Raw genomic sequence first — 18,654 nt, forward strand, 5'->3', positions numbered from 1 at the left:
ACGGATACACAAAGCGTTCAAATGTGGTATGCCAAATGACTTAAGTGTGCATGGTGTCTGTGTCTGGTTCCTGTAAGATGACTTGCAGGTAGTAACCTAGCCACTTCAAACCGCTGAAAACCACTGGCCTAGTTAATGTACTTACTAAAGCACAGACAATGCTAACATTATACACATGGTGTAGATCGTGTACTGTGCTAAACAGTATGGGTAATATAACATGAAAATGAGCTGCAGCCTGGTGCATTTGTAAAACACCCTCTACTGACCTATGGTCCCCATCTCCGTGGACTGGTGTGGTGCCATGGGTCATGCACTCATTCTTACATTTTGACTTGACCATGTGGCTCCTCTTCACGAATAGTTTACTTGCTACATCAACAGTGCAAATGGGGACATGTTTATTCAGGGAGATATAGCATTTGGCGTCCATCTAGGTACACAATAGATGGCAACAGTTCAGCGGCGTCTGCAGAAATGACTGAGGAGGTACAGTTCATTGACTCAGGTCGACTTTTCAGCAAACTGAGGAAACAAACAGAGTTCAGAAACATTTGCCAAGGCAAATTACTTCAGTCTGAATATTTGGCTGTAACTTATCAGTTGGGTACGCTCAGCAAGGCGAATACATGTCTTTCACAATTTCCTAACTGTCGTGTTACATAAGGAAAGCACATGGCGTAGAGAGCTCTGCACTGAGTGAGAAGAAACAGATGTCTCATTTTTACTTCTTGGCAGTAAGAGTCTGGTATTTCCTTGAGTTGTGTTTTAGTTCTGGGTTCAGTTTATGGTCACTTCAGTAGGTTTCCCATTCTTATGAAGGTTGCAGAAAAATAAGCAGGAGTGTTTTTGCTGTTAGCCATTTTTGTTAATCCTCTCATGCTGTTCTGATGTTTTACATAATAGCCTCTGTCAAATAGGCTGGCCATATACTTGCGTAAAATCTAAAGTGTCAAATAATAAGCTTTTTTGGCAACAAATGGGTTTATAGGTTTATAGTGGTGTGCAGAAGCCTGTAGACATTAGTGAGTGCTGTCAATTGTTAGGAAATACTTAAAAGAATTTTTTTGAGAGGGTTCAGACTTTATTTTCTTTCATATCGGTAAAGACTTTACACATATGTAATTAGAACTGTTAAAATATAAAGAATAACTAGCGGAAGACTGAGCAAAAGACTAATCAGTTGGGTTGGATCCAGTTGTGGTTGATGTCTTGCTGCTAACTTCTCATTTAGACACATTGATGATGGTTCGAATGCTGTAAAATAGGAAACACTTGTTACTTTCGTAGACACATACATTTACACCTAAATCACCTAAACCCTCCTATTTAAACACCCAGCGATGCTCCTGATACGAGGAGGTTAGGGACTTAATGCATGTCTCCTCCGATACGTACAAAGCCAGTCACCGCCTCTTTTCAAACTGTCACCGATGCGCCATTCCCCTGCTACTCCGCACCAGCTAACGTCACTTCAAGAGTGATGAGGGGACATGGCCAGTGGTGCGCTCTGACTCCAGCCATTTATGAAAACTTGAAGCAGTTTAAGTACAAGAAAATGAATGAAGCACTCACCAGCCCCCAGTCTTCATGAGCTGAATGGCGTCGTTGACTTGCTCCAGACTCATAGTGTGTGTCACAAACTCATCCAGCTTTATACGACCAGCCATGTAGTCCAGGACAAGCTGTGGGACAGAATCCTTACCCTTATAGCCTGAGAAGCATATGAACAGGCATGTGTGTGAGGTAGGGGTGTAACGATTTAAAACAGTTTATAACATTTGATTAGATACAATACAATAGATGATAAACTCTTCATTGTGATACTATATTTTTTATAATCTATAATGTCAGAAAATGTGTTCTGATACTAAAGATCTTTTTGCAAAAAGTACCAGTTCCACACCACCAAAGACTTCTACAACTACTACAGGGTTTTACAAACTGTCCTGTAGTAAAACCAGTCAGTTATTTCTGCTCTCTGTAATTAAACATGTAGTTGATCAGTGTTGTAGAATTACTTGGTAAAGCATACTGACGTAATTTCTCAATTTAATAACAAAACAGACAAAATAAGTAGTACCAGAAATTGTACCTTACACTGTTACTATGTGCATTCTCCAGTTTACTGGAGTTTACTGGTGCATATAGCATCTAAAAGTACACTATTTGAAACAGAAGCAGGACTTTAAACTGTCCTGGCCAAGGGCTCTAGTCACAAGCTTAGCCGAAAGGCACCACTTGCCACTAGGTAACATGCTACTATTGATACAGTACACTGTGCTATGTTGTAGTGTAAGTTGTCTTTCATTTATTGTGGGACATTAAATTTCAGGTTGTTTTCCTACCTCCAAATAGGGTTCCCTTCCAGGTCTTTCCAGCTATTAGCTGAATTGGCCGAGCAGAGAAGTCATGAAGATGTGTCCAGCCCACAAGTACACTCACACCCCAGCCCTTAACACACGACTCCAGCGCACTCCGCTATAGTGACACATATAGAAAAGATCCAGATCCACATTTATGCAGAACTCAGAACTCACACAGACAACCGCCCATAAAAAACAGCTTACCATAACAGTTACGTTGCCCACGCACTCCAGTGAGTAATCCACCCCTCCATTGGTCATGTCTATCAGAACCTCGCTGATCGGCTTCTGGTGGGCTTTAGGGTTCACAAAGTCTGTGGCACCAAAGACCTTGGCCTTTTCAAACTTCTCCTCGTTGATGTCCACAGCAATGATCCTGGAGGCTCCAGCGCTCTTGCAGCCCATGACTGCAGCAAGACCCACTGCGCCCATCCCGAACACTGCACACACTGATCCTGGCTCTACCTGTATAACAGGGTTGTAGGAATACATGCTTTCTATATATGGATTCTACCAAGACATACGGTAAGCTTAGTCCTATTAAGGATCACTGTAAGGTTCATGCTAGGGGATGGAAACCTGCATTTTAAGCATTATTGATTATTGAAATAGTTTTACTTATGCTATGGTGCACAATATTAAGATCACTCACAGATAAAGTAAATAATGGTGATTATCTCATAATCACAGAGGTACATTACTGATGGTAAGAGAACAGTCGGTTCTCATAGGCTACATGTTTGCAAGAGAAATGAGTAGGCATTAAGACCTGACCAACTTTGATATGGGCCATGTCGTCATAGCCAGCAGCTCTGCAACAGCAAAGCTTGTGGAGAGCTCCCGGTCAGCAGTGGTGATTACCTAATGACTAATCCAAGGAGGGACAACCAGCAAAAGGGGTCTGTGCTCCCAAGGCTCTCATTGATGCTCAAAGAAAACATGGGCTAGCCTATCTGGTCTAAACCAAAACAAATCACAGAAAGGTTTTAATAACGTTAATAAGACAAATTGCACACATTGCTCTCTGCTGTGTATGTCAGACTGTCAGGGTGCCCATGCTAACCCCTGTGCACCAGCGAAAGTGCCTACAATGGACAAGCAGGGTTATTGAAACTGGACCTGGACCTGGAGCAACTGGAACTGAGTTAATTGGAGCAACACAAGTCTGATAAGTCCCGTTTTGGACTTATCACTGTTTCTGCTCTGGAAAGTGTTCTGCTGGAAAACCCTGGCATTCATGTGGATGTCAATTTGATATGTGCCACCAACTTAATTATTGTGGCGGCAGTGGTTTCTTTTAGCAGGGTAATGTGCTGTATAAATTATTCTGGAATTGCCCACAGTTGTACTATTTTGTATGTATCTTAGGACCGGTAGGGCTCATTAGACATCACATCACCTTTAATGTGATAACATTTTTAACACTGTCTCCATACTTGCATTTTAAGTGCCACTTGCTTCTCTGTGTTTGCACTGCACATACCTTGGCTGTGTTGATGGCGGCTCCATAGCCAGTGGAAATGCCGCAGCCAAGCAGGCAGACTCGCTCAAGTCGGGCATCATTATGGATCTTTGCCACAGCAATCTGGTTCATCACGGTATACTCGGAGAACGTACTGGTGCCCATGAACTGCAGAATTGGCTTACCACGGCATGTGAAGCGTGTGTCAGTGGCTGACATCTGAGCATATCGATCACTAGACCTGTAAATCAAATGGATTCCATGGCTTACAGGATGCGTAATTACCTCAACATGTTGTTGACTCACTTTATTCAGCGTTAAACAAATAGGTTTTGCTGGTTGGGATTAACTGCAGAATGCGTTCCACACTGCTTGCTTCGAACCAGTCTCTGGCTTGACTCCAGGAACTTAAATCGTTCTGATATGCCAATTTAAAAACCCATTTTTTTCCCTCTGCCATGTGACAGCTGCATACCTAGATGTGCACTATAACATCTAAACCTATAGTTTACTGGTAACTATACTAAGTACTGGTGTCACCTGAATTTACACATGTTTATAAACTGTAAGTGTATAAAGGCTGTATAAAATCTGAAAGTAGTCAGACTGTCAGGGTGCCCATGCTAAGTTCATTGGAACTAAACCTTGGAGTTCATTGGAACTGGTGCAACACAAGTCTGATAAGAACATCATGTGGATAACCGGGTACACATCCAACAGATACCTGAGAGATTGGCATTAGGGTGCACTGTAAGAAGAAAGTGATAGATTTGCTATTTACCTCAGAAAAACCTCAGCTAGTTTGAATAGGCTAAAAATTCAAAGAACCTCTAAGTGTAGACACTACTAAACATAAGTCAGTGAGGAGACCACTCTGCTATTCGTCCAAGTATTCTCTGAAGAGGTGGGTCTTCAGTCTTTGTTAGAAGACAGCGAGCGACTCTGCCATTCGGACACCCAGGGGAAGCCCATCCCACTTTGGTGTCAGAACAGAAAAGAGTATTTTGAGGGATGGCTGGTCGAACCAAGCCGTACTTGAAGCTCGAAGGGCTCTTGGTGTGGTTCAGCTTTTGACCATTGCCATCAAGTATGGGGGGGCTGGTCTATTCTTGGCTTTGTAGGCCAGAGTCAAGGTTTTGAATCTGATTCTTAAACATTATTGTGGACCAGGTACATTTCTTCATGGATATATCATTCCCTGATAGCAGTGGTTTCTTTCAGCAGGGTAATGTGCTGCACATGAACTGAATGAATGACATAAAGAAAAAGGGTGTTGCCCTAGCCTCCAAAAACTATAAGGGAGTGTATGAAGGCTGTATATAATCTAACATTTCTTTCAAATATGTATCTCGCTAATATGTACATATTAGTTTGCTTAGCTGTAATGCTGTGCTGCCGACCTTGCAGTGGGATTGGCTGAGAGGCATTCTTTGAGGGCCAAGATCTTCCGATAATGACACTCAGAAAGCATTTCTTCATGTGTATTGCAGCTGCATAAGCTTCCATGACTTGTTAGCGCCAACTCCAACCATATTTCAACTTTCAAATGACTGGGCCTATAACACTCTTTATAACCTCAACATTAGCTGTCTGCACTATCCATCTTGTCTTGCCATGTAGCGTTTATGCATCTAGTACATTTCTTACCAGCTTTGCTCGCACAGGTTAGTCTTGGGGCTCTTGCAGAACCTGCACTCCTTACACTGAGAGATAAAAAGGGGGATGACCTTATCACCTGCAAAAACATACAGAGGCTGTCACAATGGCTGTATACTCCATAAGGAAGCCAAGCAATCATTAAGGCAAGAGACAGGAATAATAATAATAATAATAAGGGAGTACAGTAAATGATTGGCATGGTGTAATGGGTAACTTTACTCTACAATATACCATAAATATAAATGCAGTAGTGTACGTGTGCTGCCTTATCTGACCTGGTTTAAACTCAGTTACTCCAGGTCCAACACTCTCTACCACACCAGCTCCCTCATGGCCCAGGACAGCAGGGAATCCGTCCTTGTGCTTCCCCTCAAACAGGTGGTACAGGTCTGAGTGACACAGACCTGTAGCTATCACCTACAGCATGAGAACATATTTCTATGATAAAGATATTCAAATAATAATACATAGATATTTAGATCTTTGTACTTGTAGGAGACAAGTAGTGGTAGTCACTACTACTTAGTTCATTGCACAGCAAAGAATGGATGCTAGAAAGTTTGACCTTGATACGTATTTCATTCTTCTGAGGTGGAGCCACTTCAATCTCTTCTATCACCAGAGGTGAATTGGGCTCCCAGGCGACAGCAGCACGGCATTTAATCACCTAAAACACACATTGACCCAACCTGTGACTTTGTGAATAGAAGTGAATAGAGGTTGTGCTCTGCTTACAGTGCAGAATGGGTGTGAATTGTGCAGATGCACTGATCTCTGGCTGCACATGGAGCTTTTCCAGCCAACAGTTTTAGCAAGTTATGCAATGTTTGTCTGTTAGTAGTGTGGAGAATAAGAGTGATTTTGTAACTTCTGTTAATGCTAAATCAATTACTGTAAAAGAGACAAATTCCGTGTAGGGGTACAGGTGGGCATAGTAGAAGTGGGCTTCAATAGCCTTTGTCTATTGCATTCATACATCAGATTCTCAGAAAGTGCAAAGTCAAGTATTTGAAAACAAATGAACAATCATTTGTCAGCTCCTTTATATTATCTGAATGACCTCAGTGCTTCAGCTGTTAAACGTTGATTACTTTAGAGATTCACTGTATAAATCATAAGAATCGTACTGCAGTTATAAAGCATTCTTAATAGAGCCAAATGAACCCAATAAGGTTTTTTTTGGTGAGATGTCATAGAAGAACCATGAACATTTGGTTCCCTACAGAGAACCTTTTATATGATTATTCAAGGAAACCACTCCTCTGATAATTGTATGGTTTAAAGTTTAGAACTTACTGGTACTAAGTGTAAAAGTTCTGCAAAGGTTCTGTAAGTAAGTGAAGATTTTCCTAGAACCATTAACTTTCAGAAACAAAGATACCAAACTGTCACTGAATTGGTAACCCCCAAGGGTACGTCTTCAGCACTTTTAGTTAGTTTTTCAAGTCAGTGCTTTAACGCTAACTAAAACTAAAATTCATTCGAATACAAAATGAGCAACAACATTAAAAACACATACCTTCCCTGCAGTAGCCATGTCTTAGTAATGTGACCTGGAAAAGGAGAGGAGATCAAATTTGGCTCTCATTTATATACTCGAAGGCCAAAGCTTTCTCTCTCTCTCTCTCTCTCTCTCTCTCTCTCTCTCTCTCTCTTTAGGGAGGAGCTTGAGAGTGACAGACTCATAAGAAAATGAACAAATGCCTCCTGTTTAAACACTATAAATATATGCAGTGTTTTTTTTTTTTACTTCATCGTGTATCTTATGTAAGAGTGAATGATTGAGGTCAAGCAGTTTGCTTGGAGTAGCCCATGAAGCCCAGTGTCCGGGGTGTGAACTTTTCATCAGTGAGTCATGACAACCTGCACAGGGCTATGTATATTTTCCACAAACACAAACACTCGATGTAGCTCTGCCTAGAATCATGCCTCCTTCTTAATGCAGTGTTTAATTAAATTTGTCCACGCTGCTGGGTGGGTTCCAAAAACATCCGTCTTTTTAAAATGCAGCTTAACTACACTCTCTCTTTCCCATTTGTCACTGTGACAGCTGCAGACCCACATCTGCACAATAGCCAAGCTTTTTGAGATATATTAATTAAAATGACCATTTTACACAAAGCTATGTTTTTGGGTTGTATAACCTCAAGCCGCAGTGTCTAGGTAGCGGTATCAACTGAACTGGCAAATGGACTGGTAAAATGTACCAGTGGCATGCAAACATTTTTGCTCACCCTTCCTTGCAAAAGGCCTCTAGTTCTGCAAAAAAAGTCTGTGCCCTTTTCTTCTCAAGCATAGCTTTGCTCATTGTGGCTAAAATCATTTTGCCTTTTAACTTCAGCAGGCCACAGGACTTGTGTCCAAAATGCATCAGGCTTGTTTGATGTTCCTTGGAAATGACTGACACTGAATTTTAATTCTTTCATGAAGAATCCAAATCCATGGTCATATTTGTTCAGGTGTTGCTGCACAGTAGAACAGTGCACCATCACTCCATAGTAGGGTTGCAGTGCTATACTGTTGTTAGGTATACCAGGGTATGAAAGTGTATGGTTATAATACTGTGTACATTTGCTATATACTGGCCTTAAAAACAGAGAATCCCAAAAATATTATTACTATGTTACGACAATAAATCAATACAATAAATTGATTAATGGAGAAAATAATCAGCAGATGAATACATAATAAAAATTATTACCTGGAAATGAAATGTGAAAAGCTCCATCTCAGATGTAAAATGTCTCGAATATGAACATAAATAAATAAGAAAGCTTTCTTATTTATTTATGTTCATAACAGAGACATTTTAGTAATAATAATAATAATTATAATAATATTAAGAAGAAGAAGAAGAAGAAGAACAACAACAACAACAACAGCAGAAAGAATTGAGAAATATCGTACATTGTGATACCATGAAACCGTGATATTTTCTGAGACAGTTGCCATACTATGGACATTTCAAACTCTTGTCTTTTACAGTTGATTTCAATTCAACAAGCAGTTCTTTTAGGTCTCTTAAAACTCTACCTTCTCCTGCAAATAAAAATACAAAAACAATTATCAAACTTATTAATTTAGCACTTTTTACAATTGGTATTGTCACAAAGCAGCTTTACAGAAATCTGGTAATAAGGCAAAAAATAAATAAAACAACAACACAAACATTTCTGTCCAGTTTTGCAAGGAAAAACTCCCTTAAAGCTGGAGGAAGAAAAAATTATTTCTAAATGACTGAAGTCAGGGTAACAAAACAAAGACTGTTGTTATGCTTAGGTGTACTGATATTGTCCCTGTAGTGGTGGTAAGAATAATGAAAGTAATGATGATGGTTAATGGGAATGACAATGGTAATAATAGTAATAGTAATAATACTATTACTGCTAATAATAATAGCAACAATACAATACAATAGCCTGACACTCTTTCTATTAACTGATATTTCTTACTTATATCATGAACTGAGGAAACAGCTGTGCAAAAAGTGAACTATCCATGTTTGCAGTCCCAGCAGACCACGTAGGCCAAGCAGAAAACTTATCATGCTTATTGAGGTTGTACAACAGCTTCCCCAGGTTTTCCCTCACCCTGTGTGATGCACTCGTATTGACTGTAGCTTATTACCGCACTAACTGCCAGTCATTGACCAGGTCACAACACTGCACTGTGTGAGTTGGACTCCCAGATACCCTGTAATTTAATGAACTATAATAAAACATGATACAGACGAACTGTGTGTTAAGTTCTAAACAGAAGAACAGATTAAATACAGATAGAGTTTTTAGAGTTTAGAGTTTAGAAAGACCTTTCCCACAGTGGCCATGCTTTAGTGCTATCACTTAGAAAGAGAAGGAGCAAATTTATACTTGAATGGAAAATGTATTATTAATTAATAAAAACTTAAATTAATAAAAACAAACATGGGTAGTTCCTCTTGACTTCAACATGAAGCTCATGTAAACGCTTGATTAAGGCCAGGTGACAGTTGGTGACTTAGTGTGACCTTTAAAGCCCAGTTCAGGGGTTTATGTGTTGTGTGATACATATTTACCATTTTACACAAAACATTTTTTCAGAGCTACATGACCTCAAATCAGTTTCCAGGTAACAGATAAAACAAGCATGCATAGAAGGGCAGGGAAGCATACTGATATTGCTCAGCCAGAAAGAAAAGTACTATTTTATAGTACAATAAAACGGACATTGGCTTTCTTACTTGTTAAACAAGCTTCCAGTTGTCAGGAAGAGAGAAAAAGCTAAGAAGGACCATCTATGTTCATGTAAAATGCTATTGGAGTGTTGAATGCAGTGGCCACCTATTAGCATCAAACATTATAAATAATTTGATAAAATACCTATTTTGTTACTACAATTTAATTTAATTTTTTTATTTTAGAAACACAAATAACTCCAGCAGTCCAGCAGTGGGTGTATAATTGTAACAGGATCTATATAATTGACCCTAAAAACTGACCTTTACACCTCTGTTAATGTGTTGTGACAATGAACCTGACTTGATTTGATTAGAATTGAACTCCCCAGAGCCTTCTTGTTGGGTCCCAGTTTTGGAATCTTTAAGGTTGCAAGTTTTGAAATGTATTTCTGTGAGAAGTAGGTTGTAGCTGTTTTACATGGATGAATGTCAGATTCATAACATTAATGCCATCTGCCTAATATTGAGTAGGCACCTTGTGCCACCACAACAGAGCCATTTAAGAAGGCATTTAAGCAGAATTCTTTCAGTCCTGTAAGGTGGGTTTTTTCTTGGATCAATTCATTGGCCCTCAGCTGCTGGTTCACCAGTTGTCCTTGCTTGAACCAGTTTTGTTAGGTACTGAGCACTGCATACCTGGAACATCCCACAAATATTCCTGCATGATGTTTTGGAGATATTCTGACCATTCATCTAGCCGTCACAGTTTGATTCTTTGCAAAGTGGTTCAGAGTCTTATTCTTGATCATTTTCCTCACGGAGGGCACACTAGTAAAGAAGAATCAGACATCATGTTTAACACTTTTATTAATTTCACAATAGCTGTTCTGCTGCCTTTGTGTGTTCCCCAGGAGCCATGTCTGCATCGTGGGTCAGTGGGTGGCAGTTTAGAGGTAGGGTTGGCTTACTGAACATGTCTTAATAGACATGATAATGAATCATTCTGGGTAATGTGGAACATACCATCTGAACCCTTTTTAGGGGATAAACCAGAGCCTTTAAAAGAGAGTTCAGTGTGTAAAGGTTTTCCAGCAATTAGCTGAACCGGCCAAGCAGAGAAGTCACACCCCAGCCTTTAACACACTACTCAGTGCACTCCTCTATTGTAACACATAGAAGAGAGATTCAGACCTGTGTGCCTTTTATGCAGAACTCAGTCTTATGAGTAATCCACTCCTTCATTGGTCCCTTCTATAAGAACCTCATTAATCAGCTTCTGGTGTGATACAAGGGTTCAAAGTCAGTGGCACCAAAGACTCAAAAAGCATTCTTGCACCCTTCTTCAGCAAGACCCACCGTGCCAAGCCCGAACATGGAGTACACTGATCCTGGCCCTACCTGTATGCAAATAGAACAGAGTGGTAGAAATGCATTAGTGAGTGCTTCACCTCCTCAAAGCTTCCTGATGAAGCTAACCAGCAAATGAAAGCAAACCAGAAGAGAGGGCTTGTTGTTGTGTCCTGGTGACCATGGTGGCAACCAGCTCTCTTCTTTGATCTGGAGTTATACCTAGCACAGAAAGGAAATAAGCAAAGCATGGCGGCGTCACTAAACAAGACACTGGGTGCTCCATTGTACGCCCCTGTATTCTGTTTCTCCCAGGGTGGTAGTCAACATCCTGGGTTCCTTATGTGTGATGAACTCTGTTAGCCATTAACTTATTACCATTAGCCTTGGTTATCATAAGCCTTGTTCAACAATGCCAAGGTAAATACCATTTTTTTCTGGGGCAACTTTAATCTTTAACTACAAACTTACAGAAGCCACATACCCTTGTGTAGTTTTTAACACTATGATAGTGTTGATGATAATTGTTATTATTTTTTAAATTAGTCCAGAGTTTTATCAGCTAAAGCTTCATATAGCAACACATTTCCATAACTAGCAGAAGCTGTGATTTTTGATTTTCAGTGTTACAAGTATCAACACTACCATAGTGTAGCACATGGCAACACAAAACAGAGGCAGGCATGTTAATAATAGGATTCGATTTACATGGGGAGATGGGAAAATGCAATTATTACCAGAATTTCTTAATGATTTTAGTCAAATCCAGAAGTCCAACCAAAAAAACTTCCCAGAGGTTCAACATTGCTGGCAGCTTTAAGCAAATCAGCATGTTATGAATGTGTAGCTGCTCATTTTCAAACTAAAATTCAGACACGATTAAGTCCTGTTCGAGACCAGTGTGAGACTTAAGTATTTTTTTTTCAGTTTGTGAAACTCAGCTCCTGAGGAACACCCCTGGGGTTTTCTCAATTTGATCAGAATAATGTCACATGGGTGACTTCATCTCTTTTTGGTCAGACTGATCTCAATTCAGTCTCAGCTGAGTAAGAGACAAATAAGACCAGTGTAAGATCTCCTCACTTCTTATAAAGCTGTCTTCTAAATATCTCAGAGATATTTTAGCAGTCTATCTCATGCTTCGCTGATGCTGATCTCTTTTTTTCTCCACAGACAAAGCTAAGAACTTTTTTTTTTCTTTTGGGTAACCCTGCTGAGTCTGGCTGTTAGCATTGGCAGCTAACCCTCTCCAACCCCACACTTACATAGTGAATCTGATCTGATCTTGTACTGACCCGTTGTGTGCAGTTGTATGCAAATGTTTGGGAACCTGAACAAATGGCATATTTTGTTATTTTTTAAGGTGTAAATAAGTCACCAGCTCTATGGCAAACAATTAAAACAACAACAACAATTGAACACCTGTCCAGTTCTAAACTCTCAGGATCTAAATAACTTATTATGCCTTAATTGACTCTTTTTGCCAAATGTAGTTATTAAATGAGACACAACACAGGTCACTCATATATTTTAGATTTTGTGGTCATCACTGTAACATCCCCTTGCACTGTTAAAAGTATAAAAACCTAGAGGAGCTTTGGGAGGTTATGCTTGAAACTGTGGAGGAAGCTCTTAAGGTGCTTTGAGGAACCTTTAAGGAACCCTTTTCTTCTAAACATCTTTTTCTTGAAGGTTCCTCAGAGTACCTTAAGAGCTTCCTCCACAGTTTCAAACTGAATAACCCCCTAAAGTTCCTCAAAGATCTTATACTTTTAACAGTGCAGGAGGATGTGAACATTAAATAAAGATGTTAAATTTCCTGCTTCTTTGAAAGGAGGACAGGAAAATCGAGGTTCTGGACAATATGGTCAACCTAGATGAAGCCGGTCAAGATTTGTCATTAGGAATTATGCTCTGATTCTTCAAATCGTTATGTTCAACCTCATCACAGGCATTTTGGAGTGTTGTGTCGTGATGAAGTTATATTAAAGCTAGCAGTAGGTCTATCCACTTATTACTGCAGTGTATTGTATTAATTCTGCTGTTCATGGATTGGTCATGTGCTTATGCTGTTTTTATGCCATCTCATCCTGAGATATTTCCAAACTGAAAACAATGGTAATTCTTCATTCTTCCACTGCTCTGCAGCTAATGGCGTACAGCTTTATACCCCTCTAGCCCATGGCTGGCATTAGACACGGTGCCAATAGGTTCATGTTTATCTGCTCCATAAAGTCCTAGTTGGTTGCCGGTATTTCTCTACGGAAATCTAGATCAAATTTACACCTCTGAATAAGCAATTTGTTCAGGTAGCATTCATAACAGGATTAGTTCTTAAAACTGCAACTTTATTTCCAGGCTTTACATTATCTATCATTAAAGATTTTACACATTCATGATTAGAACTGAAGAGGGAGGAATCCTCATTTGGGTCAGACCTGTGGTCGTTGTCTTACTGCCGACTTCTCATTTAGACACATTGACGATTGGTCGAATGCTGTAAAACAGGAAACACTTAACAGTTACTTTCATAGCTACACAATTTAAAGGCTAAAGCAGTTTAAAGCAGTACAAGAAAACGAAGCACTCACCAGCCCCCAGTCCTCATGAGCTCAATGGCATCATTGATTTGCTCCAGATTCATAGTGTGTGTCACAAACTCATCCAGCTTTATACGACCAGCCATGTAGTCCAGGACAAGCTTTGGGACAGACTCCTTAACCTTAAAGCCTAGAATGCACATGAACAGGCATACACAAATAGCTGTACACTTCTTAGTAGCATAATCAGCTTTGATGCATTGCGAATGGAAGCAGCAGACTGTTTACCTCCAAGCAGGCTTCCCTTCCACGTTCTTCCCATAATTAGCTGACTTGGCCGAGCAGAGAAGTCATAAAGATCTGTATAGCCAACAATCACGCTCACACCCCAACCTTTAACGCACGACTCCAGTGCACTTCTCTATAGTGAGACATATAAGAGAGATTTAAAAATGATCCGTGTTTGTTAGGTTCAACTCTTCAGCTTTGTGGAGAAAAAAACGATAACACAGCTCACCATAGTGTCCACTTGGCCCACACACTCCAGTGAGTAATCCACCCCTCCGTTAGTCATGTCTATCAGAACCTCGCTGATCGGCTTTAGGGTTCACAAAGTCAGTGGCACCAAAGATCTTGGCCTTTTCAAACTTCTGCTCATTGATGTCCACAGCAATGATCCTGGAGGCTCCAGCAGTCTTGCAGCCCATGACTGCAGCAAGACCCACTGCCCCCATCCCGAACACTGCACATACTGAACCTGGCTCTACCTGTATGCACATATAATAGTGTGGTAGGAATGCATCAGGGTCTTGTCATGTATCAATCAGAATGTGGACAGAGGTGGAAAAAAATACACTCCTGAGCCTAAACATTAGGAACACCTGCCCAGTATGCTGTTGGTGCTGCCTTAAAAGCTCCAAGTCCTTGTGACCTGAGATATCAGGCACCAGAACATTAGCAGCAGATCATTTAAGTCCTATAAGTTGTGAGGTGGAGCTGCTGCAGATTAGACTTGTTCCAAAACATCTGTTAGAGGTCTGGGGAATATGATTTAAGATTAGAGCTCTGGGGAATATGGAGGCTGTGGCAACAACTCAAACTCCTGTCTGCAGAAAAAAGACCACTGCCATCAGGGAATACCATCATGGCATGAGTCACATTTATGTCCATGGGAATGCTCCCTTTCTCCAGGGTCTAGTTTTGATGGTTACGTGCCATTTTTAGACATTTTAGCATGAGCACTCAGACTGAGCTGTAGCTACACAGACCATTTAAATATTAGTAAAATCTAAAAGTTATTGATACATTCAGGGCCTCAATTGACCTGAAGTGTACCTTGTAGGAGCTCCACCACCTTTAGTTCTTGTGTAAGACAGGACTGACTAATGGGTTACTGGAGATTCCAAACATTGCTACTAACCAATTAAACTATTGTTAATTTTAAAGGTTTAAATGGACTTGAATGGACTTAAAAAGTCAGATATTTAGGGGTGGTTTCTTAAACACTGCGCAAGTCTAGTTTCTGCAGTGCTAATTGTGAATTACTGTATTAATCTCGACTTGGTCAAGTTTTGTGAAAACAGCACATAATAACATGAACACAATCTCTCCCTCTAGAAATCCAGTGAAACTACTGCACACAGAAGTTCTCCTGGCATTTAGTATATCTGCTTAGTAGCAGTACTTAGCACCAGTATGTCTCACTTTAGGCTTCATGCATCCACCTGCAACATTGCACATACCTGGGCACTGTTGATGGCGGCTCCATAGCCAGTGGAAACGCCACATGCTAACAAGCAAACACGATCAAGTCGGGCATCATCATGGATCTTTGTCACAGACATCAAGTTCATGACGGTGTACTCTGAGAATGTGCTGGTGCCCACAAACTGCAAGACTGTCTGACCACGACACGTGAAGGGTCTAAGTTTGCTAGACCTGTAAATCGAACAGAAGTTACAATCTCTTGTGATTTCTAGTGGGAAAATCTGAGATAATTTTTATATCGGAGTTCCCGGGTTAAGGTGGCCTTCCACCTTTCAAGATGGCTGAGAAGAAGACAGAAGTATACGATGGTGCAGCCGCTGTTAATGGTTGTCTGTGCATTTATCCTTTAATCCTTTGCTATAACCACACATTTCACTAAGAAGCAGGTGGGAACGAACCTTGCATCTGACATGTGTCATGTCTCAACTAAAGCACTTTCAATGTGACATGTTCCCTTTACAACTTCGGGCCTTGATCTGTAAAGGATACTTTACCTCAGTCCCACCTTAGCTGTTTGTACTGTTCATGTATTTATGCACATATTTTACCAGCTTTTTTCACAAAGGTTTGCCTTAGGGCTCTTGCAGAACCTGCACTCTCCACACTGAGAAGCACAGAGGGGGATGACCTTATCACCTGAAAAACACACACACAGTTAAAGACTGATAGTTAAATATATTATAAACAGCATGAACCTGTGTTAGTGAACATTAATACATAAACATTTACTTATTTGCCAAAACTAATAAATAGCCCTTTAGCCTATATTGCCAAATCATCTCCTTTCATTACAACTTGAGTATCTCTCAAAAACCAATGTAAAAATATTAACAAATTCATAAAATGAAAATGTCAGATAAAGTTGAACTGATTTGTGTTTATTTACATTTATATCAATAGTGATGTAAAGAAAGTGGTACATAAGCAGTTTGACCAATGGTTGATGTAGATGCAGGTACATGTAGACCAACAGTGGCAGTGAGAGGGCAGAACTTAAACAGACCTGTAAAGTCCCTGAGTAAAGTCTGTAAAAATCTGCACACATAAAGTGTGGTGGCTGTAAAAATAAACGTTGATGCTGAATTCATGCAAAATCCCAGATATTTGACACAATTTAGAATTCCTGGCAGGACTCATTTTTCACATCCTAAAAAGAGGACCTGTCCAGGAAAAAGAGGATATCTGATCTGCTTAGTTTAGGTCAGGATTTTGTGGCTTTTCTGAATTTTCTGAAGATGCCTAAAGCCACACCTCCCTAATCTAACATCCTACAAATTCCATCTATACCTTTCCACATGTTTAAGACAGGTTTGCACAACCCTCTATCACCCCTCCACACATCAGACGGGGGCAAAGCCATCTATAATCTAAAAGGCCCAAATATTCTTGAGTTCTCACATGATCCGAATTAGCGGAAGAACCTTTTTGGCTGGCACAGGCCCTATCTTGCAAATATCTAACACTGCTTTTTAAAGTAAGAACTTCATACCAACTGTGAAGCATGGTGGTGGTAGTGTGATAGTTTGGGGATGCTTTGCTGCACCAGGATCTGGACACCTTGCAACCTTTAATTTAGCTCTGTACCAAAGAACAGCAGAGGAGTGCCTCTCTGACCCAATCTCCTCTTATATTAGAAAAATGTGAAGGAAAGAAGTCAAACGTTTTCAAACTTTCAGCTCCTTGCACTTTTGTTCTGTTTTGATTCACCACAATGGTAGTTGTCTAGCTAACAGATACACCATTCATTGTTTTGTTTAATTTTGCCAGATAAGAGCTGAAGAAATAAATAAATAATATCTTATGGTGGTCTGCTGCTGTTTTATCTGGTTATTCAGCTAGTTGTGCTGGTTGATCTGCATACCAGTATTCATATCACAACATATATGCTAGTTTTGATGTTTTTCATAAGAGAATTCCTATGCTTATCGTAGTTAATTAGGTAATCAGATCTTAACAAAGGACTAAAAGATAGTAGGTTTATGTAATTGCATTGCTGGCAGTTCTGACCTGGTTTAAATTCAGTTACTCCAGGTCCAACACTCTCCACCACACCAGCTCCTTCATGACCCAGGACAGTAGGGAACCCCACATTCGGCTTTCCCTCAAACAGGTGGTACAGGTCTGTATGACAAACACCTGTAGCTATCACCTGCAGAACAGGGTAGATTGAGTATGACAGATTAAAGACTTTTTTTAAAGATTGTAGATTGTAGAAGACATTTGTAGATTTATTGTTGATACTTCGATCGTTGAACTGCACTTTTGGGCATCATTGCCAAGTTAGTTGAGCAAGAGAAACGAGTACTGCTGAAGTTTGTTTTCTGCTTTATTCATTTTTGCTGTTTTCACATCCGAACAGCAAAGAATTCCCACAGGGAATGTCTGACCTTGATTCGTATTTCATTCTCTTGAGGTGGAGCCACTTCAATCTCTTCTATCACCAGTGGTGCATTGGGCTCCCAGGCCACAGCAGCGCGGCATTTAATCACCTGAAACACACATCGCCATACCTGTGACTTTACCCGTGAACAGAGGTTGTGTTCTGCTTACAGAGTTTGATCTCTGGCTGCACATGGAGCTTTTCCAACAGTTTATTTTTTGCAAGGTAAGTAAAGTTTGTCTTTAGTGTGGAGCATAAAAGTGATTTCATAACCTCAGTTAATACTAAATCAGTTACAGTAAAGATTCCACATTTCTTGTGTAGGGATGCAGGTGCTTGGGCTAAAAGGTGGCTTAACTTTAGCAGTCAGTGTATAAAGCATATCATGTTTAATTCATAAAACAGCAAGACTGCAGGTGCACACTCCTTAAGTAACTTTTCAATAGATCATTTTTTAAACAGCCATTTCTATCAATGTTTTTTTTTAATGGGGTTTAAACAATCTCCACATTACATAATGGCTCTGAATGAAGTAGTAAGATATTTTACTGCACATATTACTGTACATTCAAATTAAGAACCCATAGTCTTATCAAGTCTTACCCAAGTTATAGGTTGTAACATACTGTTCCAGGAACATTATCAAGACATTTGTTCAGTCTAGTAGATAAATTAGATGACAGCATATCTGTGCATAAATCTGCAAGTTGATTCCTGTCAGTTGCACTTTTACTGCAAAGTGACAATACAGCAGTCTATTCATACACAATCCAAATAAACTTATGTGTGTTGAACTCTAAACCTCTAAACTAATAAATACTAAGGAAGAGCCACAAGTTTAGAGTAATGAAGTATATAGGATACAGAATGAGGGGCAAATGAAAAGATACATACCTTTCCTGCAGTAGCCATTCTTTAGTGCAATCACTTGGAAAGTGAGAGAGGAAAATAATGGTGCTCATTTTTATACTCAAATG

General features: G+C 39.9%; 1 protein-coding gene and 1 pseudogene across 1 annotated transcript; both read right to left on the reverse strand.

Annotated features, from left to right (window-relative positions):
- Nucleotides 1-1,062: 1,062 nt before the first annotated feature.
- Nucleotides 1,063-7,065, reverse strand: LOC140554061 (alcohol dehydrogenase 1-like). Its single transcript, XM_072676871.1, has 9 exons — nucleotides 7,007-7,065; nucleotides 6,053-6,154; nucleotides 5,763-5,904; nucleotides 5,476-5,563; nucleotides 3,850-4,069; nucleotides 2,571-2,831; nucleotides 2,349-2,481; nucleotides 1,576-1,714; nucleotides 1,063-1,257 (listed from the first exon to the last, which is right to left on the reverse strand). Exons 1-9 carry the CDS (start codon nucleotides 7,022-7,024, stop codon nucleotides 1,227-1,229), a joined length of 1,134 nt encoding a protein of 377 aa, XP_072532972.1. The 5' UTR covers nucleotides 7,025-7,065; the 3' UTR covers nucleotides 1,063-1,226.
- A 3,427-nt stretch (nucleotides 7,066-10,492) lies between these two features.
- LOC140554614 (alcohol dehydrogenase 1-like) lies at nucleotides 10,493-18,635 on the reverse strand (annotated as a pseudogene).
- Between the last annotated feature and the right edge of the window lie 19 nt (nucleotides 18,636-18,654).

Source organism: Salminus brasiliensis, chromosome 4, assembly GCF_030463535.1.
Source record: "Salminus brasiliensis chromosome 4, fSalBra1.hap2, whole genome shotgun sequence".
NCBI lineage: Eukaryota > Metazoa > Chordata > Actinopteri > Characiformes > Bryconidae > Salminus > Salminus brasiliensis.

Excerpts from the sequence above, each read along its gene's own strand:
- LOC140554061 (XM_072676871.1), bottom strand. Across the intron at positions 2,482-2,570 it reads TGGGCAACGTAACTGTTATG|CGGAGTGCGCTGGAGTCGTG; the intron begins GTAAGCTGTTTT and ends GTGTCACTATAG. Across the intron at positions 1,258-1,575 it reads CTCATGAAGACTGGGGGCTG|CATTCGAACCATCATCAATG; the intron begins GTGAGTGCTTCA and ends CCTATTTTACAG.